The sequence below is a fragment of the Python bivittatus genome, unplaced genomic scaffold, assembly GCF_059951505.1.
Source record: "Python bivittatus isolate LINGU-HERP-01145 unplaced genomic scaffold, Pbiv_v1 ctg000220_np1212, whole genome shotgun sequence".
Lineage (NCBI taxonomy): Eukaryota > Metazoa > Chordata > Lepidosauria > Squamata > Pythonidae > Python > Python bivittatus.
The window spans coordinates 41,301,281-41,327,701 of record NW_028277048.1 but is presented as its reverse complement, the minus strand read 5'-3'; the positions used below and the strand labels follow the sequence as shown (position 1 = coordinate 41,327,701).

Genomic DNA, 26,421 nt, shown 5'->3' with positions numbered 1-26,421 from the left:
ATATATAAAACATGCACACACACACAAATACATATTAACAAACAAACAAACAAACAAACAAACAAACATAGAGTTAGGAAAGACCACAAGGTTCATCTAGTTCATTGGTTCTCAACGGGGGTGGTACTGCCCCCCGGGGGGCGGTGGGAGGATGCTGAGGGGCGGTGAACTTGTTTTGGGCGGTAGGGGGGCAGTGGGCATGTTTTGGGCGGTAGAGGGGCGATGAACATGTTTTGGCATTCGAACTTAATTTTTAAACTCCCCCAAAAATGTATTAAATCGATTATCCGGTTTACACCATTTGTACCAGCAATAAAATGAACTTACGTGACGGCTGCCCTCACGCACTTCTAAGAATGGTAAGACGAATTTGTATTCTAGGTAGGATGACCTTGAAGAACTCGACACTACGATTCTTCTCCGATCCCAACCAGCACAGCGCATGCGTCAGCTGTTTTCCCGCGCGATTAATCACAGCGTGTGCGTCAGCTGTCTTCCCGCGCAATTCCCACACAAATTTGGTGTGTAAGTCTACTGAAAAAAATTATGTAAAATTTTTGCCTTTTATAATTCAGTAACTCCCCCCCCCCCATACCCTAAATCACAGGATTTTCACAAAGGGTGGCGTTGAAAAATTTTCCGCTCCTTAGGGGGGCGGCAGCTTCAAAAAGGTTGAGAATCACTGATCTAGTTCAACCCTCTGCACTGTGTAGGTAAGATGACATGTTGCCAGCTGCCTTCATTCACATTCCTAGGAGAAGTTGTAAACTTCTCATTTGGGGTGAGTAATGGCATGCAAACTACCCTTCAGGAGGTCTTCATCTTAACAAATGAGGATAGGCATGATACTCAGGCCTCCAATTACCTGTGTCTGCTTTCAGGATTTCCTTCAAACGGACGCATGCTTAAACTAGTTTCTAACATCCCGTGACAAGGAAATGCAGGTATAGATGTTATGGCAGTTGCAGTTTGTATTACAGAATATAGGATTTTAAAATGTGCATAGATGACTTTTAGTTTTAAAATATTTTATTACTTTTTAAACGATGTATTTCAGTTCGGCACTTCTGATTCCATTTTACTGACTCATTTCCTTCTTGCAAAGGGCACCAAAATATTTGCTACCAATACCAAGGACATAATAGTATCACAATGGTAGAAAGTCGTAGAAAAAAAAAGGTGAGGATACATCCAGAAACAGCAGACTTCTAAATTCAGGACTCATTCTATATAACATTTTCCATGCACAAATTCCAAGATTCATGTATTTAAGCCTGTAAAAATCAAACAGTGATGTGTTAACTAGTATAAGAGGAAGTTTTGCTTAACTCATATTTTTGCATTAAAAAAAAAAATTCCCAAGACTTCTGCAATAAAATGCACAAACCATTTTAGTATCTATCTTAGTGCTGAAAATGCCAGGCTGCTGACAGGAAAGGAGGTCACATGCCCATGATCCTGAAGGGCCGTTGCCATGTTTCCATGGCCATCAAAGAAACGCAGAGATTACTGTATTGATGTCCACAGCAATCAGGCTGTACGTATACAGGAATATTGCACATCAGTGGCGTGGTTTGGTCATCTGATATGAGCGACTTGTCCCAAATTGTATTGGGTTAGGTAACTTGATGCCATCCAGATGATTCGGATTGGATTACAGCTCCCATAGTCCCAAACCGTATGGGTGTGTTCAGTATATAGTGGAAAGCAGTGGAAATCAGGGAGGACAGAAGAGTTTGGTGTTCTTTTTTAAAAAAAATAATTTTGTTAAAGATTATAATTGCAATAGTTAAAAATGAATACAAACTAAAAGAAAGAAAAAAAGAGTAGAAAAAAAGAGTAGAAAGTGCAAAGGAAAAGAAAAAAACATAGAAAAGAAAGCAATAAAGAATATAGTAAAGAGAAAGAAAAGAAATATATAAAGAAGTGACTTCCAACCTTCATCACAAGTATAAACAATTTTGGTAACTTTTCATCTCCTCTTAATTTACAACCAAAGATCTTTTCATCCCGCGTCCCATCTCTTATCTATAAACAAATCCATAAAGCATTGCCATTTCAGTCCTGATGTCAGCAAAAGTTCATAAGGAGTTGCAGAAATAACAATGTATCAATTTTAACCTTGATCAAATAAGCCAACTTTGTATTCCTTCCTTTTACTTCTAACAATCTTAATCTTTAGTCCATTTAAGTAATGTCGTAGAACTTGATTTCATTTCTTTTTTATCCTTTCTCACAAAATTCATCCAAGCTTTAACAAACCTCTTTTGTAAATCCAATATAAAAGAATTATCCAGGTACTCTCTTGGTTTATTATTTGTAATTCCCCTTTGATTTTTAAAGTGTCAACCAATTTCTTTTGTATGTCCAACAAAACACCTTTTTCCATGTCATTCTTGTAGCCTGTTATTTGTAGATCCATTTTCAGTATCAACTCTGTCTCTGTCTTGTCAGATAAAACTTGTTCCTCTTCTGGTATTTCTTCCAAAGCATCTTTTGGACACAGTCTATCCATAGAAGCAAACACTGTTATTGACATTGTTAATATGAACTTCTGATTTTATTTTTCAAAAGTATCCTTCAGTATTTCCAGTGTTATAATATTTTGTGTCATTCTGTAACTGTTAATCAAGTTTATGTATTCATCTCCTTTAATTAAAAACTTTAGTTCCCTCTAGTGTCCAATTTTTGAAATTATCTCTTTTATGTTCAAAACAAGTCAACTTTCCCACAGGAAGGATTTTTATAATTAATTCCAAAATCTTATTTCAAATTTATCTGGACCTTAATCTGTTTATAACTTTCTAAAATCAAAGTCTTCATTAGCTTTTTGTTGTTTATTTCAATTTTTTTAAGCTTGTAGTTAAATTTTTCTTTCATTAAGGACTGAAGGCAGACTCACATGGTGTTTTCAGACTTGTTGATCCAAAGGTTTCTAATAGCTGGAAGGTAGTTAATAAGTGATTTCTGAATGTGATTAGAGAAGGAAGTGGGCAAAATCAGGGTCCTTTTAAAGATGCTGACCACGGTTTGAGCAAGATCGTTATTCCCTCATCTCCCAGTGCTCAAAAACTGCTGGAGATCGCTGTCTTGTGGTGTCATGAGGAGCAACGTCTGGAGCACTTGTGGGCAATCTCCCATCCTCTCTTTGTCCAGAGAGGTTTGAAGAGCTAGTCTACTCACTGGCACTTAGTTCTCCACCACAGTCGTCAGCTCCGCTTTTTGCAGAGTTGTCTTCAGTTCACTATTTCTTCCTCTGGAAGTGAAGCGTGTTTGGTGTTCCAGTAAACTTTACAGGTCTAGCCCAGGAGTGGGAAACCATTCTCCTTGTTGTACATTTTTGGTGCCAGAGGGAGGCAGTGGGTAATGATTTTATGATATATGAGTGGCTGTGCTAAGATTTTCAGGGTTGTATGGGGTATATTTATTTATTACATTTATTCATTTATTACATTTGTATGCCACCCATCTCCCCCAACGGGTATATGTATATGTGCTTTTTACATATGCAGATATATTAGGATTAGTCAATGGTTTATATAGTTTTTTAAAAATCTATTTCCTCTCAGAATGAGCAAGTTTATTAGTTGATGCTTTGCTACCAAAATCTTGATATCTGGGAGCCACACAACAGCTCTAGAAACCATGTGTAGCCCATACAGGTTGTCCAACTTTGGATTAGCCAATAGCCAATAGGATTCTCTCCCAAGTTGATAAGAGTCAGGGAACTAATGTGAATCCAAAGTGCTTTGTCTAAGGCTGATCCCTAGATCTTTAATCCTGTGGTAGCCATGCCAGTTGGCAGCAGTCATGCACGCTGACACATACAGCACCACCCCAAGTAACTGTGCCCAATCCATGCAACTGTGTGTCAACACTTAGAGCTGACCAGTCAGAATAAATTACAGCCCAGAATGAACAACACCCATGGTACTCCTGTTTGTCATGTGGGCAAGTCTTCAAGTCTCCCAGCAGGTTAGTGACAAATAGAACCTAACATGACAGTTCTAACAGAACTTATTTCATGGTCCAGCTGCTGGACCACAGACCCTAAGGACAGCACTGGAAGGTACAAACAGCCATGCCTTCTAATCCCTTCTCTAGTTGCTTGAACTATTTCAATGAAAGGACACAGTATGTAGCTTTAGTCAAGGGTAACATGATTGTGACTCAGAAAACTTCTTTAAGAAAGGATGGAAGCTGGGGCCATTTCCCCTATCCCATTTGACACTGTTTCTATGCCCCATAAACTGGGCAAACCTGGTTTTAACTATTTTACCCCATCTCCCTGTGTTACTTCCGGAACAAAAAAAAAATAATGTGAGCCTTTCCAGCCAGGAGAGGCCCATTTCATTGATTCTCTACACTGTGAAGAGTGGAAAGTATCTGCATGCACAGGGTATGTGGGTCCAATTGTGCCATTTACTCCACCAGGATGTCTGGTTCTTTATACCCCAGCACAAGGTGGAAGGTCAAGAACAGTGACATCTTCTTCCACAATAAGGGGCAGTACCTCCTGTCATTTGCCAAAGAATGGACTTCTGTGGTAACAGGATGCAGCGACAGAAGTGGTGCGGATCAGACAAGGATTTAAATTCCTTTGGAGGAATTAGTTATCTGGTGGGAAGCAGATAGGACTCTATTCTGGACTTATTGCTGACATTCAAAGTCTGCACAGATTAACTGTGAATAAGCGTAGGTGAGCAGTCTGTGATCTTGGAGACGAAGCACTTTTCAGACGCAGCATTATGTGGTTGCATACATACACCTCCCAGCACATGAGTAATGGACTCTAGAGCTAATAGAATGCCCCCTATGGAGATGGGCTTGTAAGCTACAGCGATGGTACGGGTGATGTGATCATTCATTTGCCAAATATGCAATTACTGATCAGCAGGACTCTGCCTCTTGCAGGAGGGAACATCTATAATCACAAGTCCCCTATACTAGCCCCATTTCACTGCACAAACAGTAGCAAAAATCAATCTTTGGTGGTTTGAGTTGCAAAAATGACTGGATTTGTGTCAGTGGCATGGCTCATGGAAGGAAGGAAGGGAGATGGATTGGACATAAGGCAGACAAATTATATGAACAGTTTATATGAACAGACAGCATTTTTTAAATAGTCATATGGAAAAACAGAAACGGTAATAGCCTTTCCAAGCCATCTCTCTGTATTCCTTCTAATCTACCTTCTTCATTAGATTTAATGATTCACCCAAGTCTGTGAGCTCAGTAGAGCTGGAGCATTAAACAAGAACAGCTATTATTTTTGGTACATATGGATTGATACATACAGATTCTGAGCATCATCATGTTCCTTGAAGCCACTGACATGAGGGATGGTAACTTTCCAAAGTCATAAGCAGTCCACAATTAGTGGGGAATGAAGTTTGAAACTAGGGGTTGTTTTAGTTTGATGGGAATATTTGGGGGGACAGAGTGAATGGAAAAGGTGCCAGGGAGTGAGAAGAGCAAAATCTCTTTCAGAGGGCAGGTGCACTTGCGTGTTTTGCTACTGAGAATTAGAAATAGGGACGTATCTGTGAGTGTTAGAAAGATACACATGTCATGGCTCGTCAACCATATTTACCTTTTCATAAAGTGCCTTTGTGTTCCAGCAATTTGCTTCAATTAGGCTCATTATCTCAGCCCAAGGCGTCTGGTGATGGCAGCAGTTCCCTTGGGGAGAGGGACAGGCAGCAGCTCTGACTGTGTACCTACTTATCAAAGGCTGCTGTGGCCCCTGTGCTCAACCTTCATTGCCCTTGACAATGAAGGGTGTTAGCAGGCAGAGAAACAATAACTTTCAGGCAAACAGTGCTGTTCTGTTTTTCCTTCCTCCGTACTTTGCATTCAACTTTCCCTTCTAGTCTCTAGACTTGTAGTCTCCATCTCTTATATATAGTTGGAAAAAACACATTGTTAGAACAGGCATTACTAGGAGAAAGGTCATAGCTGAAAATGTAGCCTGAGAATTGATTTCAGCCATTCACCTTAATGGTAGTTTATTCAAGAGGCAATGTTGAACTCAGAACAATAGCCTCTGGCTACATAGTGAGACAGAAGCTGAAATAAAATGAGATCAAACTAATGACCTCTCACACTCCTAAAGAGAAAACTGGGGATGACCTTCAGCTAGTTCTGTTTCATTTCTCTTTTCTCAGTCTGCTCGTATTTTCTTCAAGGCAACTTTCTCCAATCTGGTAACCTCAAAATATATGGGTTACAACTCTTAGTTCCAGCTGTCATGGGATTGATTGTGCATTCTAGAGATAATGGGAATTGTAGGTAGCACATCTGGAAAGTTGGGGAAAGTTTACTTATGGAGTGGGAACCAAGTAGGTAAAGGATCTGCAACAAAACTATGGGGAACTGAGCCAGGCTTGAAAATTTGGCACATGGACAAGTATATATATAATATATAATATATAAGTATATATATAATCTGAACCAACCAACCTATATGATCATCTGATACTTTGGCTTGCAGATCCTTCTCTGAGCATTTCTGGTATGACTGGGTCACACTTGTGTAACAGCACAATGGCCTCTACAAAACTGGTGCATTTACCAGATAAGCTTTTCCTCCCGGTTCAAGTATTAAAAACTCTTTGTTGCATTCCTAAAACAGAGTCTTTGGAAGAGAATTACAGACAGACTCATGCAGAAAAACTATTTGACTGCCAAGTGTCAAAGTGGGTTGAGGAGCTTGGGTGACATGTAAAGGTTGATCACTTAACCTTTTCCCTTTTTCATTAGTTTTCTGCAGCTTCATGCTGATATTTGCCAATTAGTGAGTTAAATTGTGCTTCCATGAAGCTATTCCCAATGCAAAGATCTTTCTCCAGGATCAACCAACTGTATTTTTCTTTTGCAGAACCTACATCTATCTTTCAAAGAACTGAAAATCCCTGCAAGACACTCTTGTTATTCTCAACATAGTTGAGAAACAGAAGCTGAAAGTAACTTTGCCAAAGTCAGGCAGTACATGTATGACATGGAATGGAACACAGCCCTTCCTTTCCAAGATAACTCCATGTATGTGGAAGTGATTCGCCTTTTCCTTGTTGCTTTAATGCTTCCCTTGCTTCCTGATTCTTCTCTCGCACTGGTGTAAGAGGACTTGTACATAAGAAGAGATACATTGCATCAGGCCAAAAGGCCTATTTAGTTCAATATTCCTATCAGATGCATTTGGGGATTCCACAAATAGAGCATCAGCACACTGTTATTTCCCACTCACATTCTCCAGCAATTAGTATCACAAGTCCTACTGACTCTATTACGGAAAGTCTTATATAGCTAATGATTGGAAGCCTTCCCTTCTAAGAAAATGCAACATGGATTTAATAATGTCCGCGATGGAGATTGCTGGAACTATCCTATTTACTAGTAACAGAGACAGTGGATTTTTCTAAGACAAGCCAGCGAGTCAGTGGCAGGAAAATATTCTGTACACCCAAGGCATGAGAATTTGGGTAGGATGGGTATAGGAAAAAAGGAAGCAGGAATAATGGGAAGAAAAGTGGGTGATAGAAAGTCTGAGGTATTAATTGAAGTCTTGAATTCACACAACACATTTAGCCATGGTTAAGTTAGCTATGATTTTACGGAATTATCTCAATACCATAGGTTCATACAACACATTGAACCATAAACTAACTACGTGAGCTGGTTTTGTCCAACACACAGAGCTACTAAATAGCCTGGTGAGTCGTGGCAACTCGGCCTCAGAAACTTCTGTTTTGTTCATTCTGTATTACAGGCAGTGCATTTCAGGGGCACATCGTAAGGATGGGCATGCATGAAGTTATTCTATGGCTGTTCGTGCTCAGAAGCAACATTTTTATGCACATACCAATTTTAAAAATAAGAACATATTGAGAGAGAGATTGTGGAGAAGTGCTGCATGACTGAAATAGGTAATCTCTGTACTTGTTCTTTAGAGTTGTCTGGGTCAGAATGTTTCAATGCCCCTGGAAATGCCAGAGGAATTCTTCCATGCCTATTCTGGGGAGTACAGAGTCTTGGGCTTTGGAAGAGGCATTGCATAATGGCAGAGGGTGATGATTACCTGTCTGTTGCAATGATTCTAATTTAAATCTGTTGCATAGCTTTCCTCTGAAGGTTAATACTTCTGATGAATGTGACCAGTGCAGGACATCTGTTCCTGTCCATGTTAGTAAATGTAGTGTAGCCCAATCCCTAGGTAAGATGAGCTGTGATGTGTATCAGGAGGAACTGTCCAGGTTGCCAAGACACATAACACCGTTTATTGGGGTTTTGATCCCCGGAACATTGGCACTGACATCACAGACACAGAGGCAGCCCTCAGCAAAAATCGATTTACAGAATCACTCAGGACAGAGTCATCATGGGAACAAAAGGAGCAAGTGCTTCCACAGCACAGACGCAATGGCACAATGTCAATAACATCTTCACACCTGAGTGAGCATTACTACGGCTGCATAATTGAGCTTTGCAGGCAGCACTTTTGGTACTACACTGCCACCTACCACAAAACAATTTGTGAGTTACCTGATAACCCAGGGCGGGCAGTTCACAGCAGCAACACGGCCAGTGTTTGCCTATTTATTTTCAGACTGTTTTGGATTGTGGTTGTGGTTAAGTGTAGGATGAGAGCATTTTGCTGCCCAGAGTCCTCTAGCTCTCATTTCTACCCTCCAGGCAAGAGGGACATCACGGCATTACTAAGTGGCTTCCTGCAGCCACCCAGATGGTCAGGAGGACAAGTTATGCCCCCAACTCTCCAAACAGTCACCACCCCTGTTGTAGACCACACTTCCTTCAAGAAGCATGGCCATTATTACTAAGGTATTACTACTCCAGAGGCAAAATGTGAAGGAGGAATCTGGAAAGCTTGTGCTCAAACAGCCCAAATTCTGCAATTACTAAACTTGGAAATAAAATATTTAGCTATACTGAACAATTATATAACTTTGCACGTTTTGCTGTTGACTTGGTTTTGGGACCTTTTTGGCAGAATTTTCCATCAGGATATAGCATGTTAGGGAATAGCAGTAAGTCTGAATATATACTCCCTTATGACTGATTTAAAAAAAATTGCACAGCCCCTTCTGCACCATTTGTTTGCTTTACCTTTTAGCAAATATTGCTGACGCATTTTCAGCTTGTTCTTTATAAAACAAGGGCCAGAAAGGTTTCTGAGATTCTCAGTTTGATCAGCACTAATCAATGCACAATCTCTAAACTCTAGACTTTCAGACCTCCTAGCCATAGCAGAGATTCTCTTTCCATCCAAAATCCACTTTATGTCATCTCCAACTTTTAGCCTGTACCTCTCCTAGACCCATAACTGGGCTATCACTGACTTGTTCCTTTCTGCTCACCTACAGTGGAGTTCTCCCATGGAATACTATGAATGCAGGCAAGCAGGAGGACAGGAGTCTCACCAGGATGTGCCTATCTATCTCAGAGAGAATAAAATCAGGCGCTGACCTATCAGTTCAGACAGCCAGACATTGGTCAGTTTCCAGTCACATGTCCCCCTCAGTGTCTCCTGGGCTTTCAGCTGCCATCCTTGCTCTGCAGTATGGCTGTCTTATGGGAAAAGAATCAAGGGGTCCCATCTGCGGGAGGCAATGGGATGAAGTGCTTCAGAAGTTGCTCTCTGCCACCATGTCAAGGAATTCATAGCAAGGAGGTTGTTCATTCACAGCCAGATTTTCACTGATGCTGCAGCCGGTCCGCTCCAGATACTGTGTGCTAGTATGTACAGTTGCTTGGCTGCAGCTCAGACCATTGAGGTAGTTGCCAACCAGTTTGTGCTTCTTGCTGGTGCTGCTCCTCCCGTTACGGGCATTGGGGGTGTTGCTGTATGTATGTTTGTACTCTTCTTCTATGTCCCGGCCAAGTTTCCAGCGTGTCCATTTCTTTGTGAGTTCCGACTGTACCTATAGGAAGGACCCACCAGAAAAAGTTGGCTTTACTACCCTTTTGATACCATTGTTTATAGCATCCTGCTTTTCTTGTATACCCCTACACCTCTGTCTGCAGCATATGATAGAGTATGGAAATGAAAAAGGATGCTGGATCTTGCAAATGAAAAAATGCCTTTAAATAATTTGATGTGTAAGGCAGCTACAACTACAGCTAACATTTTAAATCCATACAGTATGTTAGATTTGCCTAAATACACTGATGTTTGTTCTTTTGGCAAAAAGTGGAGTCGAGGTGGATATTTGTTGCAAAACCTTGCAAAACTGATATGAAAGATTAGAATCTAATGGGGGTGAAGAGATATGGAGGAAAGTAACAGGCAAAGAAAAATGTAAGCCTCACTTTCCTGCTGCAGTTTTGTTGGACCAAGCTGTCGTTTCAATGCTAAATTTCATCATAAAGAGCAGCTAGCTGCAATAGAAAAGGGTGCAGGGAGAATAAATGTGTTTCATGCTGAAGTAATCCAGCTATATTTCCAACAAAAACTGCACAGTAGGGATGTTCTGACTACTAAAACCCAGTTCTGTGGTACAGCCACACATAGATGTGTGAAGTGAAAGCTATAGTTATGGCTGCCCTTTTAATGGCTTCTTGATGGGTGGACCAGTGACACTACTTCAAAAGGACATTGTTCGGAGCTCTACCACCATTCCAATGATTGTGGCTTGAAATTCTGGACCCCTCATAATTCAGCCACAAGGGGAAAAGCCTGTGACCCATATTTCTCTGTCCCTGTTTAGTTTAAGACTCACCTCTTTGTTCACAAAGCAGTAGAGAATGGCCACCAGCATTCCCTAGTGATAGAGAAGTCTAGTTATCAACATTGTAATAATAATTTCCAATAATAAAATTATACAGTAATTATACAGTAAGATATGGCTCTTACTGTTGTTTTTTGGAAGAGTCTGAGCATTAGTACAGCTCATGTGTCTCACCTGAAAAGAGCCAAGAAAGAGGTCAAAGAACAGCTTGACATAGCGCAGTGTGCCCTGGGCTTGCTCATCAATAACAAAGGCAAAAACCATCTCATGGATGCCCAGCAAGGGAATAAGAGTCAGGGTTGACTTCGCCAGCCTAAGTGAACAGCAGGTGATTAGGCCTCATCACAAGGAACAACACTTAATCAGATGTATAAGGAAGAGGAGCACAACCTCTTGGGGTGGGGGACAAGCACTGGACTCAATCTTATTGAAGTACACCAGGAACTGCATTCCGGAAACTAGGCAGGTCCAAAACAAAAAATTGAATTTGACACAATTTGAATTTAGTACAGTTACTATGATTGTTTCTCATGCATATAAGAGTTTCCTCATTTTGTCACATTAAACATTTTTACATGCAAGTTTACACTCAGTGTAAACATTTATGGGGAGTCACACCAAAAGCTGGCAGGGGCTACACAAGCCTTGAAGTACTGAAGGCTATTTTAGTAACCTACAGATCATGGTGCTGGCCCCCAAATCCTACCCGGTGGAGGGGACTGCCCTGGATAGAAAGCCCAGGATGTCATAGGGAGGGTGAAAAAGAATGTTCCTTTCCCAAGTGCCAGGAACCAATACCGAAACTTGTAGTCTGTGTATCGCATCTGGTGGGCACGGAGCTTAGAGACCAAGATCTGAATTATACGGATGAAAATGAAGAAATTGATCTGAAAGAAAGAAAAAGAAGCAGAATGACTGAGTGGCAGAAAGGTGTAGCATTGCAAGAGTTGATCAGAGAACCACGCACAGTAAAGTTCTAGAGGACTCTTGGATATTATTGTAGTTGTAATTTAATTTCTCACTCTTCCCAAGTTTGCAATGATTGTTTTGTAGCTTCCTATTCAGGTACTGATAATTTCTATCCTTAACTAGCGCTAGCTATAAGGTTAGCTTTCCTAGAGAAAATCTTTCAAATGGCCACTAGTCATATTTTATTAATCACATGTTGGGGCTTAAGCATTTAAAAAAAGTGATATAGAAACACTGAATTGTGCTACCCACAAGAAAATGTACGTTCATTACTGGAGAACTTCTAGTAATTTTTCCAATATACTAATGTGGCTCTTAATAAGATGATAATAACTCTTAATAATAACTCTTGTTTAGTTATCACATCCAGATAGGCCGAAATCTTCAGCTGCTACACATACAGTAAGTGGTCACTCAAATGTGGATGGGGATCTGGTGCTCAGACCACAGCACAGTTCCAGGAGCATGAATTATGCTTCTTAGCTCATGGGGTGGTTTCAATTAGGGCTGTATAGCATTTTGCAGAGCTGATCATGTAACACTAGCTGGCAACCTCTTAAACCAAACGTATCTTTTTGCAGGACCACACTGCAGTTATGGAGGACAGTTGTGCGTTTCCAGGAAAAGATTCAGCCATTTTATGGAACTGCTGACAGGCCTTTATATGAGCACTCCCTGTCCCATGCATTTTCCCTTCTAATCTAAAGCATTACATGGCCCTAGTTCTATTCTCTTTATGAATAAACAATTAGGATCAAGTTATACCCCACCCCACCCCCAAATACACATGCTTATATGCACACAAGGGATATTATTATTATTATTATTATTATTATTATTATTATTATTATTCACAGAAAATAAAAGGAGAAAAAGCCCACTTATTATAAAAATATCTGTATCTGGGGTCTTACCATCTTTGGTTCTGGATGGGGTAGCACTGCCCCAGACAGACCTGGTGCACAATCTGTGGGTCCTCCTGGACTCACAACTCCTGCCTGAGGAGCAGGTGGTGGCCATGGCTAGGGGGACCTTTGCTCAACTTTGTGTTACTCATGCCCTGGTTACCTCCCGTACGGACTACTGCAATGCACTCTACATGGGGCTATCCTTTAAAAGTATTTGGAAGCTGCAGCTGGTGCAGAATGTGGTGGCGCAGGCAGTTATGGGCGCCTCTGGGACTGCTCATGTAACACCTCTGCTGTGCGAGCTACATTGGGTGCTGGTCTGCTTCCGGGTCCAATTCAAGGTGTTGGTTATGATCTTTAAAGCCCTTCATGGCATGGGCCCAGGTTACCTGAGGAATTGTCTTGTCCCCATTACACTGACCTGTCCCACCTGGTCTGGCAGGAAGGGTATATTATGGGCCCTGTCACCTAGAGAGTTTCAACTGGCGGGGTCCAGGAGAGCCTTTTCTGTCATGGCTCCTGCCCTCTGGAACATCTTGGCCCCTGAGGTGAGATTGGCCCCCACTCTGTTGGCCTTCTGAAAGGGCCTCAAGACCTGGCTCTGCCAACTTGCATGGGGACCCAACGGGGGTTTGTAGCACTGGGGGTGGTTGGTAGCCTGAGGATGCTCTCTCCACCTTTTTAGTTGCACTGTAGTTTTAACTTTTTAGTTTTAATTTTAATCTTTTGTAGTTTCTAACCTGTATATTTTTTCTAAGATTTTATAGTTTTTTTACTTGTAACACCTAGAGTCACTTGTATAGTGAGATGGGCAGCATATATACATTTAAAAAATAAATACATAAATACATAAAACCAACTTCATTGCAATCCAAACATTAGAAGACTATATGATCAGAATGAACCAAATAAAACCCACAAATCCAGTACACAATGTATACATAGAAAAAAAAACCTCAGAGGTTACTTGAAGGACTGCCTTTATGCAAATCATTCTGCTGGCATGAGCTCTGGAATTCGCTACACGAGAGGTGGTGCTGGCTACCAGCTTGTCTGGTTTCAAATAAGGACTGGACTGATTCATGGAAGTCACGGGGATCCATGGCTATTAGCCTTGATGGCAGTGGGACTGCCTCTGACGGCCTTCTGCTGGGAGACCAGTGGGCTTCCTTGTGCGGTTGGCTGGCCACCATGAGAGCAGACTGCTGGGCTAGGTGGGCCAATGTTAAGCTTTCTTCATGTGCCTGTCCAAGAAGGTCAATGTGGGCCATGTGCAGTTGGCAGACCCTGGCTCATCTCCCCCTGCCTTAGAGCAATTATGGCCCAAGATAGAGGGCATTTTTTTAAAGAGGCTCTTTTTCTAACACTTGAAATGTGCCAGGACCTATCCTGAAAGAAGAGTTATAGAATATTACAGGATTTTAGGCCTATACTGTGTTGGATATCTGAAACTTCAGCTGCTTATTCATTGTAAATAGTGATTTGAACTTTCACAATAGTTGTATTGATTGATTGATTATTGGAAGCCATCCTGTGATGTTTAATTTTTAAAAAATAAAGACTGGAGGGAAAAGTGAAACCATTTGGGCCTGAACTTCTTCACACTTGAAAACTAAATACACGTTCCCTCCACCCCTGCCCTAAACTGGTTAACAGAACATACTGTATAAAGAATGCGACTGAAAACAAGAAAATGATGCCGTTTTGGACAATGCCCTTAGCTCTCAGGGCCCAAGGCATCAACAACAAAAAAATATAGGACTTACCAAGATGGCTAGGAACACAGGGAAACGCAGGATCCACCAGAAGCCCATATTATGATTTGTACTCCAACAACTGGAGGAGTGATGAAGAAAGAACAAAATGGGTACAGATCCTCATTCTCTTTCTCAGCAAGCTTTCCCACTGCTCACGTGTGGTACAATGTCCTTTACCATGCACTCCCAAATCTCCTGTGAATGTCATTTTCTAAAATACCTGCTAACAATGGGGCCACAGAAAAACTGCAGCCAGCATGTGCACTGTCCACACATATGACATTTTTGTTGTAACTTACTGAATATTTTCATAAAGAAATTTCACCACCACCCATGGCACAATGAAGAGGACTGGGGCCCCTGGGGAAAAAAAGCGAATAGAATTATGCAAAAAATGACAATCTCTTCATCCCAGGCAGAAAATCAGTCCAGGAAGAGTCAATATTCTAGATTCCACCCAACACAGACCTTTTGTAACTCCTAAAATACAGGTATGAGGGAGGTGAGTTGTCAAATTTTGGGGTTTTTCTCATTCAGTTTGTTTGGCATTACACAGATAGTTATTTGTTTCAATGGAATTTTCCCCCAATACGAATAACATCCCATCCCAACCCTCGACTGCCAGTCCTGTACTCACCCCAGCCGATGCAGAGATAGAGGGTGAAGTAGCTGCGTTCAGAGAAGACAGTCAACACCAGCAAGTTGTACAGATAGATCCCCTCGACCAGCAGCCAGCAGTAGTTGGCCACAATACCGTACTGCATGAACACGGTGGCTGCCTGGCACCCTGCTGCTGCCTGCAGGAAGGAGAGGAGTCAGGAACAAGGATAATCCCAGGAATGCTGTCTAGGTTGGGCAGTGCTTTTGTCCATTCCACTGTCAGGTCTACAATGTCCAAATCCCAATCCAGAAGAATTCTCATGAAACCAGGGCTGGTTCAGATAAAATCTCCTTTATTTGATGGTACATGCAGCTCTAAGCAAAGCATTGCTAAAACTAAAGCCCGCCTAACTTTCCCTCTACTTTTATCCTCTCTGCTCCCCCTTCTTCTCTGGCGCCAGATTTCTTTCTCACCAAGTCGTGGCCTTGTGAATTCCTCACCCTGATAACACCTCTTCTTCCTGGCCTTCGAGATGACACCAGTTCTGTCCTCTTTCATTCCCCCCCACCCTTGTTACAAATGGCAGAATCAAAGCAAGCAAACCCAGCATTTGTTATCTCTAATAAATCAGTCCTCCTTTGGTTCATCTTTCAATTGCTGCAGGTTCTGACTGCTTTCGTGTTGATGCCTTAGGACAGGGTTTCTCAACCTTGGCAGCTCTATGATGGGTGGACTTCATGCATGCTGGCTGGGGAATTCTGGGAGTTGAAGTCCACACATCTTAAAGTTGCTGAGGTTGAGAAACATTGCCTTATGATTAAAAACTAGCAGTGGGGCAGCCTGAGGAGTACGGGAGAAGAAAGAAAAGGATGAAATACCTCTTTGTCACTTGCACAGGATTCAGACCTTTCTGGGCAGAGTGCCAGTGGCCTTTCCTTGAATTGTGGACTGCAGCTGTTAGAAACTGCTTGGCAAGAACAAACAGTGCTACTTCCCATATCCAGGATTAGGTAAGGTGTGCCTTTCCAGATGTTGCCAAAGCAGCATTCCCAGCATTCCTCAGCAGGGACTACACTGACTGGAGCTGCTGGGAAATGTACTTCAGAAATTTCCAGAGGACCATATGATCCTCACCCTTACCATATAAATGTAGTGAATACAAACAGTGAATCAGTGGAGATTTTATAGCACTCCCATGGCTCACTTTGAATCAGTCTAGCTCCAGGATCAGCTTTCATTTTCACAAGTGTCTTATCTTGAGCAGTTACATAGGTGAAGAACAATAGGGCTTCCTTATGTGAAGGTTATCGACATGTGATAGTATGCAGCACAGTCACTGACTATAGGTTTCAGCTAACTTAAAGCTTGTTTTTTCCCCCCCATAAGTTATTTTAAACCATCCCAAACCTTTTCAATGGTGCTTGGTTGTTTGGGCATGGAAACAGACGCAGCTGGGGCTGTAGAACAGCAGAGCGATGGGCATAAAGCAGGGACTGGGGGTTGGGGCCTCTCAGGAAGACACAACGATGTTCAAGGGGCGGAGGAGAGGAGAGGAGAGTGTCACAATTTATTTAAAATCTGATCAGACCTGCCCAACTGAAGGGGCAGCAGCAAAACTCAGTCAGGGCTTTGTTCCCCACTTTGACTATGTGGATCTGCAATGAGCTACTGTAGAACCTCTAGTGACAGAGGAGCCACCCAAGTCTGCATGCAGTTGTGCTGGGATATAGGGATATACTGTAAATGTGATAGACAAATAAATATATACGATATGTATTAACATGTAATTATTTATATTTACATACATTATTTAGACTTATTAATTTCCTGCCCAACCTAATTCATTTATCATTTGAGGGGGCTGCATTATCACAAAGTTTGGAAACTCCTGCCATAAGGATTACTGGGGTCTGTACATATATGGGTGCGCGCTGGTTGGGAGGAAGCCTTACAGTGTGGCTAGAAACAGGGAACAGGAGAAAAAAAAAATGAAAGAGAGGCTGTAAAAGAGGGAGCTGTCACCTTGTCATTCTGCCAGAGGCTCACGTTGTAGTCATCGATCTTCTCACTGTAGCGAGTGTTGAGCAGTGTGTCGATGATGAGCACTGAGATGCCCTTCAGGATGAAGGAGGCGAAGAGGTTCATGTGGATGTAGTTGCGCATGCAGTGCAGCTTGCTGGGGAGCAGGGAGCTTGTCAAAAATGCCTGTCTGCCTGGCTAGTGTCACGTAGTACCCCTCTGCCCAAATCTTCACCCCACTGGCCACCGTCCCTCCCAAACCTTGCCCCCTGATTCTCTGTGCCTTCACCTCATTCATCAGCCTTTCAGTTCTTGCCATCTGATAGCTCCCTTCATTCCTCTGCAGCAACCCCTCACTTTAACAGTTCTGGAAAAAACCAGTCTGTCCAGACTCGATAGATGTATCTATTCCAGTGCACGTTCCCCCAAGTACTACCCAAAATGGGATGGGATGGAATAGGGTTAAATGTCCTTTTGATCAGTAGAGATGAAGTTAGATCATTTTAGAGGCTGGACATGAAGACAAGGGCTCCCCTCATTGGGGGATAATGTGTACTTCAGAATAAGATCGTTCACGCCTGCTTTGTCTAAGGGCCCCTTTTGCTCATTATGCTGAGTGGGGCCCTGGATGTTTACTCTCATGGCACTATCAGGTGAGCCTATGACCAGCAATCCTAACTCTCCTCTTTCTTTTCTTCTCCCACTTTGAAGGAATCCATTTCATTCCAGCCCAATCCATTTACTTTTTCTTCCCTTTTTCTCCACTGCTGCAAGGGTCAACTCCCACACCCATCTACAGTCCTGATCCAGTTCCCAAGTCACCTGAAGCCTAGCAACACAGCCAAGGCCAGCAGCAGGGCACAGAGGGACACTGAGTAGCCCACCGTGTACATCACTCTGAAGCTTCCATAGATTCTATCAAACCACTCCTGGAAAGAAAAAGAGGAAAAGAGGTCATCTGAGGCACCGAACCAATTCAGATCCTATTTATTTATTTATTTATTTATTTATTTATTTATTTATTTAATTAATTAATTTTCAACTGCCCATCTCCCCCCAATGGGGGAACTTTACCTATGGAAGCAGGAAAAAGATGATCTTGTAAGCACTAACAGAACTCATTTAGATCTCTGCTAACCTGGTCTTTCTTGTTGTCTATCACACATTGATCAGCATCACGCAGTGACTTTCCTCCAGGACCAGTCACCCATTGTCCATCCGGACCACATTTCTTGAATACATAGCCATGCTTCACTGCAGAAAGAAAGAGGATTGTTAGAATAAATGTATCCTGCTCCATTGTGGATGTCTACCTGTCCTGAGCTTTAATCATCTATTGTTGTTTCTAATATCTGTTTCCAACCCTAAATTCCTACACCCTCTGACTTTCAACTTATCTTTCCCCAGAAAATCAGGCTGATCTTTTATGCATCCTCTTATCATTTCCCTGATTATGTATTAGTTTTATATCCCTCTTTTCCGCCAGAACCTAAACTCATTGTATGTAAGCTTTTAAATTATTTTTTAAAACTGATAGAATAGCAATAAACATAATACAAATAGTGACAACTGGAAATAAATCTACTAAATTTTATGTAAAGTATCTCAAAAATTTGGTAACAAAAACTAAATAAACAAAACAGTAAAAACTAAAAAAAAAAGAGAAAAAAACTTTCGAGAGTTTTGAAATAATAATGGCATAGTATACCATTCAATTTTTAAACAGTGAATTAAACTTAGGCCATATGTAATCATATTGACAAATACAGGGCCATCTCTCAGGCTGAAAGTTGACATATATCATTGAATTAAACTTTAAAACCCAGCACACAAACTTTTGAATCAAAATGTAAAATAGTTAAGAATTTTGTAAGAATACAAAATTGCCTTTTTTGCTACCTTGCAGACCTATATATTGGAAGAAGACAGTACATTATATCCTCTAACTGTAATTCCCCCATGGCTAGGTTAGTATTAGAGTTTGCTTTATCCCAATAATCGATTGAGTTTCCATGGCTGAAGATGGAAGTGAACATGGGTCTCTCCAGTTCTACTCCAACATTGGAATCACCACATACGTTGTCTAGATACATCATTTCCATTTTCCCTGCTAAGGACATGGTATAATGTCAATCATCCCTAGTGCAAGTACTGTACCTTGGTCATACCAGGGCAGGAACCAGGGACAGGAAACACTGATTGTGCTGTTGAGCTGTGCATCAGGCCAGCATGAATATTTATCAAAAGTTCGGTTACAAACCAGCTCTGTGGAAGAAAAGAAAGTACAAAGATGGGTACAGCAGGTGTATGTATGGGGGTTCTTATTTTTACTATTTTATTCCACTTCCATAATTACATCTCTTACCTTGTATCAAGTGGGCCTAAAATGTTTTATCCAATAAGCTCTATTGGAGACTTGACTTGACTCAAATAAGCTATACTGGGGACATATCTGTGAGATCTTTTCTCTTGCTTTATTCATGTGTACATACCTATATAACTGCCTAGTAATTCCTGGCTTGTAGTCCATTCATAAACCTCAGTCTTTTGGTGTCTACTGCCTTGAAACCATTTGTGTGTGTGTGTGTGTGTGTGTGTGTGTGTATACACACGCATGTATCACTCTCAAGGAAAAATGTGATCTCTGTTAATTTGCATTCTACTATTTCTGTGACCTCTTTTCTCCATTCCCCTAATGCCATAGTTTCCAAGATTCTTGCGTAGTAATCATCAGAATGTATCAAAAAGCATAGGATCCCAGCTTTCAACCTGTTCTTTGACAGCTAAGCAGAATGAGCTGAAAAAAAAATCAGTAAGCAAACAGGCAAGAAACTGCTGGGTGATCAAATTAATCAGGCTGCTATACAAATTGCCCTCCCCCTGCAGAGCTGTCAAGACTTGACCCCACCTTTCCTTGTTCAGATTTATTGTCAGCTGATACCCAATCTCTAGCGGGACCTTGTCTCACCAGTAGGTGGTGGCCAAAGGCTCATGTTGCGATGACACTCTTCACTGTAGGCCTTCCAACTTTCATATACGTATTCATATACATATTCCATAATCTGGGAAGAGGCTCCCTGAGGAAAAGGAAAGAAAAAGAAATAGGTGGACTGGCCTGCCCCTTCTTTGATCTGAAATGGCCAGACAGGAAGGAGGAACCAAGACCCTTACCTGAAGGCACAGCACCAGTACCAGCAGGATTCTGAGAAGGTGTGACTGGGACATCCCTCTGGAGGGCTGCAAAATGGCATAGGGATGCTCCTGGTGCTGCTGGGGTCCTACAAGATGTCCTGCAGCTGTTTTAGCAGGCGTCCTGCAAAGAATTAGGAAGAGGGAAAGCAAAGTGACTTATGCTTGCGTGCTCCTCGCTGCTCAACTGTTAGTTCCAGGCTTCAGTAGCCCGTCTCCAAGGTTGATGACGCAGGCGGAGATAGGGTTTGCTGGGCTACATCCAGACAGTCAGCCTAGTGCCAGCAAATCATGGACTGAAAGGGACCTGTCAGGAATGAAAATGGCTGCTACAGCCTCCTCCCAGGTCAGGTGTTAAGGACTTGCTAGTGTTTTGACTCTCTCTGGTTGGTGCTGGGGGCTCCCTCACTGGAGCCAGAGGGAGTGGAGGATGCCCAACCTCAGGGGCTGCTTCAGATGCCAGCCATTGTAATTGGAGCCTGTGGGGGAAGGGGAGTTATTTCTGGGCTGGATCTGGTTCCACCCTGAGTGCTTAGAGATACGTGAGCCATCCACTACAAGGCGGCACAAGGACTTTGTCTCATCTCCTCAGAACCCCAGTATGGCCTCGCCCTGCAGAGACTCCCACACCTCACTCACAGGCCAGCTCACGTTTGCCACGGAATAATATGCAGCCAAGTGCAAGAGTATATATAAAAAAGGAAGCTTGAAGCCTTCTTTATAGAGGACCTCCACAACTAACCCCATGACAAAGCACATCCTGGAGCTAGGAAGGCCACCTCATTTTCCTAAAAAGGCACCTTTGCCCACAGTATTGATTGGCATATTCCCCTTGCCAATAGCAACGCTCTGGATGGGAAGGTAGTTGTGCGATGTGTGTATGTTGGATTAGGTGCATGTAGATGGAGGGCATAGAAAATAAAATGCATTAGAGACATTATGTCTGGGGATTAGACAAATATGTTATGTGAGGGATACAAAAGGTGTGCTGCTTGGGGGAACCAGCAGAGAGCAGTGTAGCTGTGCAATCTGTGGGATGCACTAGCAGTTACAGGATGCCACCCAGAGCCAAAGACCCGTGTGCGTGCCTGCATGCATGTTAGTGAGGTCAAAAGCAGCAGCGTGCATGGGAAAGCAGGGAAGGTTATGTTCCTTGGGCTACAGGGACGGTGGGGCTGAAGTTTGCAGAGCACATGGGACTGGATGCCTTTCAGTCCCGATCGTCTCGTGGACACTGTTCTTTGCATTCCATCCCACTGACATGGCCTGCATTCAAGCCAGCAGCGACTCTCTCCTCCTGATTCAGCCAGTATCTCCTCCCCCACTCTCCCCTTCCCCCAAGTCCCTGTCCAGGAAAACACTTCATCAGGGAGGGACCAGTGAGAGTGTGCCAGCGCTGGCTCTGGCTTGTTTACAGCTCCTGGCATAGCCCAGTTAAGACTAAAAAAGCAGTTAATCATTAACACCCTCCAGGGATCCCCTGGCTCCTCAGGCCTTGTTGTCTCCTAACCCCAGAGCCCCCTTCCTATGGCTGACAAAATCCCCCGTGTACCCAGAGGTGGACTTCCTGGCCGGAAAGCTATGCTGGGTTCCCATGGGCAGTTGGGCAATGCCCTGTGTGCTTGAAATCCATCCAGAATAAACTCCAAGGCACCCATGAACTAATGCCTTCAATCCTTCTCTAATCTGGTTAAAGGGCTCCTGAATGGGGCTGCAGTGCTCCTGACAAACAAGCTATTCTTTGCTGAGTGCCTCGGAACCACAGGCCAAGCTTTTGGCACCAGATATCGCCAGAGCTTTGCTGAGATTAGGAGGGTGCTGTTCCAGCTGCCCCATGAAGCAAAAGCCCTTGGGTTGAAATGCTAAGGTTTAACTGTGGCACCTTGGAGGGAGCAACCTCCCATGAGACACCAAAACTTCCCATTCTCCAGTATTCTCTGAGCAGCGGAAAAGGACAACCGGAAAGCTGGGGCGCACAGAAGGTCCTCTTTTGCTCAAAGGAAACTGCAGGTTTCCCAAACCGGTGGGCTGTCAGGTTATGCTAATCCAGAGTAGACAGTTCGGGCTTAGCAAGAACAGGAGTTCCTGTGGCTAATAATTCTTGGCTCCTACCCCTTCAGAGCAAATGTAAACATCACACCTGGCCAGCAGATTATTTTGTTTAAGGGATTTGTAGACTATTTATTGATCACAATGAATCCGTAAGTTGGGTCATAGTAATTGGAACCCACAGCAAAACCAGCACCCATTGATACAGGCAAGAACAGTGTAAATGCAGAGCAGTTGGCAGTCCCTCAGTCAGTATAGAAATAACTAGGCTTTCACTGTTATGATTAAATGGCAATGTATAAATACAGATTTTTCAGGATGGGGAGCTTCTTTGGAAGTAATTGGAATAATCCATCAGTATGTCTTAAAAAGACCATTGGCATAGAAAGCCTAACTCAAGAATCTGTCACTCAGAGTTCACAGTGTGAATACCTGGCTCTCCTGCCACAAAAACGTGGCCATTCTGCAATCAAACTTGCAAAGGACAAAGTCATTTGAGCCTGTAATACAATACTGTCTGTATCTTGTTGCATTTTCCTCTCAAGCATGAAAGCTACTGACTTGCTCATTTTTAAAAAATTCTCCTAGATCAGTGTTGTCCAAACTTGGCCACTTTAAGATGAGTGGACTTCAACTCCCAGAATTCCCCAGCCAGCCATGCTGGCTTGGGAATTCTGGGAGTTGAAGTCCACTCATCTTACAGTGGCCAAGTTTGGACAACACTGTCCTAGATACACTGCGCATCTTGCCTTTGCCTCTAAGCTCAAGCCCAAAGTGAGTTAAAACTTGAGGCCCTGCTCTCTGGCCCTTCTGTATTTGATCGGGAGATGCCAGAGACTTCTTAGTAATTGCACCGCAGCCACAGAGTTTCCTCTAGGATGACAAGCACGTTCTATAAGGATTTCTGCAGTCTGTGTTCTCTCCTTTTAATTCTAGTGTGCTTTGGTTTGATACGCAATGTTTTATGGATAGTCTGCCTGCTGCTTTCAGACATCAACCCAAGCACAACAGGCAGGGTGGCCAGGCTCTGTGCAGCAGTGCTCAGCCTCCACCAGATAATGACTTCTGGCTCATGATTAGCACCCAAGCTTATAGCTTAGTCTCAGCGTGCCCCTAATCTGCCACCATGGAACATTTTATAGCCTAGCAGCGTATGAACGTTTAGTTTATTTTGTCTTTTATGTAATCTTTTATGCCTCCTACACTTTTTATATCCTTTATGCTCCTACACCTCCTTTTATTAATTATATTACCTTCCCATTCCTTATGCTAATTTATGAACATAATAAAGTTTGATTTGATTTTGATAATGATATTGTTCATTATGATCCACTTTTGTAACTAGTGTCAAAGTAAGATATAATCACATAAAATAAAAATAGCTCTGCCGATTTTAGACTCATGGATTACGAGAGAGACGATGTATGACTTAGTTGTTAGTTTTAGTAACTAAAAATAGTTCTTCTATTTAATGTTTACCAAGAACTGTTTATTGAAAATTCAAAGCATGAATTTTCAATACAGCATCCCAAAAATCTTTGCAGTGTCCAGTACATTAGCTCAATATTATCCCAAAATGAGATTCAGATACAAGGCTTTCCACATTATGTGGAAATATGCATAGCTAAATTGGTTGTTTTTCCCAGGGAAAAGCAATCATGGGAGGGAGGAATTTGAGACAGAGAAAGCTGAGCATGGCACCTCATTGCTTTCCTGTTGGCTGTCTCTCTACTTTGGAGTGTTCCATAACTGCTCACAAGTGCCGCCCACCCAGCCCCAGGAATTTCCAGGAATAAGGAAACCCCACTTTGACTGGGCAACAGTTTTTATAACTACATTTATCTTTTTAGGAATGTAATAGAGGCCTGTAATGCATACAAGCATATGTTAAATAAAGAATGTAATAATGCAACTAAACATCAGATTTGTTGTAGATAAGTGAAATTATTATTTAAAGAGCTGTGAAAAGTGTTACTAGAGGATTAAGATAAGGGTGCTGTGGAATATTATTTTTAAAATAGATCCACAGGTAATCAGACTTTAACGTTTGGTATTATTAGCTTAATTTTTCCTAATCTTTATGGCATGATTATTTTTTTTCCCTGAATTAAATTTCTCCATCCTTGCTATTTCTTTTTCTGCAGTGTGGAGGATGAAATCACATTCAATCAGGCAAAAAGAGATTAAACCTCCTATCACAGCATCAAGCTCTAACTGGACCACCCAACTTGTGATTTTGATCAAGCTGTTTGTAATTTTCGTATCTTCAAGAAAGAAGCTTTCTCGGATGAGCTGCAGGGGGTTCACGAATGCCACTGTAGGTGTTTTATAAGTAATCAGCCCTCCCGGATAGGCTACATGATGTGCAGAAGATCTCTGTATGGCATTTCTACTAAGGCAGAGACAGCAAATGAAGGAGTTGCAAATCCATATTTATTAGGGTCCCAGATTTATTAGGCCAATAAAGGTCACAAAATTATTGTTTTTCTTAGCTGGAAGTATCAGAAAAAAGGATGACTATCATTTTACCAGAAAAAAAATGCATTAAAATCAGAAGAAATAGCATTTCTTGGCCTAAAATAAGCCCTGATATTTTGATATACCCATTACTGAGTTTCCAAATGTACTGTCAGTGCCTGCTCCAGATGAAGCCTGCCCTGCTTGGCTCAGCCCTGGAAATACAGCTTTGGACTCCCTGATTTGACACTCCACATCTCAACATACCAAACTGAAAGGAAGGAAAAGAGTCTTACTGGTAAGGACCCAGTGGCTCACATCCAGCTCTCTTCCTTTACAGTATATTTTAAAATTCTCCTTTAAAACCATGGTGAAAGTGGCCACCCATCCCTAGTTCTCTCTTGCTCCCAGGATTATCCTCCCTTCCCATTCAGTTATTTTTATCCTTGGGAAAATCATGTTTCCTCTGAACAGGGCCTAACTGCTGTTGCTGCTGCCCGAGAGCTAGGAAGCTCATTAATCAGAGGTTGGAGGAAGCTAGTAGCATCAGGAGCTGCCCACGCTGTTGGGCTGAGCTTTCTCCATATTAAAATAGGCAGGTAAACGTGTGAACCTCTGATGCCCAAAACTTAATTGGAAAGACCCCATGCAGCCTCTGCTCACTTTGGTTCAGGTTCCTTGGACAGTGATCTCCACAGGAAAGTTTCCTGGCTGGCAATTCTCTCCACAAAGCCAACATGATAAAAAAGAGCCATCTCCTTCGCTACTGGAATCTGTCCTTTGGGCTCCTCTATCAAACTGAATGCAGGCTCCCTTGCTGTGAAGGAAGAAGCCCCTTTTCAACTGGATCTGGCAACATCTGGGTACCGTCTCCTCATTCCACCCCCAGGAGAATCCAAGACCTCCTAGGTTGCTGGAGTTCACAGAGATATTGGTATGTGTATGGGTTGGGAGGACACACTAATTTTATTCTTCATTGGCTATTTACCTTTCCACTTGGAAGAGACTGTCTTTTATTGTACTGCTGGCAGAAAAGCACCCTCCCTTTCTCCAAGGAAGCAGAGCAACACATGCTCGGTCACACGCTATCCTGGGAGCTGCAGATTCTTCCAGCAGACCAAAAGAAAACCTCTGCTCTGAATCAGTCCTTCCTAGAAACAGTTCAGTTCGTCCTCCCTGACATCCCTTAGCCCAGCTGGACATGTTACTTTCCTGGCCCAGTCCCTGCACAGAAAGGGCCTCTTCCGGCTCCAGCCCAGTTGTGTTGGGCAGGGATTTTCTGGTCAGAAGCCAGCTTCTTTGCACCAGACATATCCAAAGAGTCAAACCCAAGCTGCATCACTGCTCAGGCCCTCCTAATGGTTTTCAGAGTCTGCCTTGAGAAGAGGGCAAAAAAGATACACAGTTGACTGTGCTCAGCTAAATCACAATAATTGGAAATGTGTTCTCCCTGCTGGAGTGGCCTCTCTTGTCCATGCTTGGTGAACATGCTCTAATGACTAATGACCCTGTCGTGCAGGCTAACAACCCTGGCCCTTGGAAAGAAAGCGCTTTCTTGGAGCCACAGCATGGCAAATTCTTCCTGGTAACAGAGCAAGTGTTACTTTGTAAAGATAAAGAAAGCCACAGTACTTCAGCAGAAACATGGCACATGGATGCTACACACAAAGAGACAAGACTGATTCTCTCAATAGAAGAGAACATCTGTAGCTCAGGGTTGAACTGTG

At 42.5% G+C, this 26,421-nt stretch overlaps 1 protein-coding gene across 5 annotated transcripts in view; it reads right to left on the bottom strand.

Moving 5' to 3' along the window:
* Window positions 1-9,530: 9,530 nt before the first annotated feature.
* GCGR (glucagon receptor) overlaps window positions 9,531-26,421 on the bottom strand; it is a 37,330-nt gene continuing 20,439 nt past the window's right edge. For 4 of the 5 annotated variants that reach the window (XM_025171850.2, XM_088138422.1, XM_007436208.3 and 1 more), the window contains exons 2-14: window positions 20,171-20,312; window positions 19,968-20,076; window positions 19,157-19,264; window positions 18,138-18,253; window positions 17,822-17,928; window positions 17,003-17,156; window positions 15,017-15,176; window positions 14,679-14,739; window positions 14,389-14,458; window positions 11,544-11,632; window positions 10,920-11,058; window positions 10,737-10,778; window positions 9,531-9,938 (exon numbers count right to left, since the gene is read on the bottom strand). In XM_025171850.2, the coding sequence (XP_025027618.2) occupies window positions 9,642-9,938; window positions 10,737-10,778; window positions 10,920-11,058; window positions 11,544-11,632; window positions 14,389-14,458; window positions 14,679-14,739; window positions 15,017-15,176; window positions 17,003-17,156; window positions 17,822-17,928; window positions 18,138-18,253; window positions 19,157-19,264; window positions 19,968-20,076; window positions 20,171-20,312 (1,594 nt within the window). In that variant the 3' untranslated portion in view covers window positions 9,531-9,641. Of the gene's footprint in view, window positions 9,939-10,736; window positions 10,779-10,919; window positions 11,059-11,451; window positions 11,633-14,388; window positions 14,459-14,678; window positions 14,740-15,016; window positions 15,177-17,002; window positions 17,157-17,821; window positions 17,929-18,137; window positions 18,254-19,156; window positions 19,265-19,967; window positions 20,077-20,170; window positions 20,313-26,421 lie in introns of those variants that run through there. The other variant, XR_015795750.1, reaches the window with a different exon arrangement.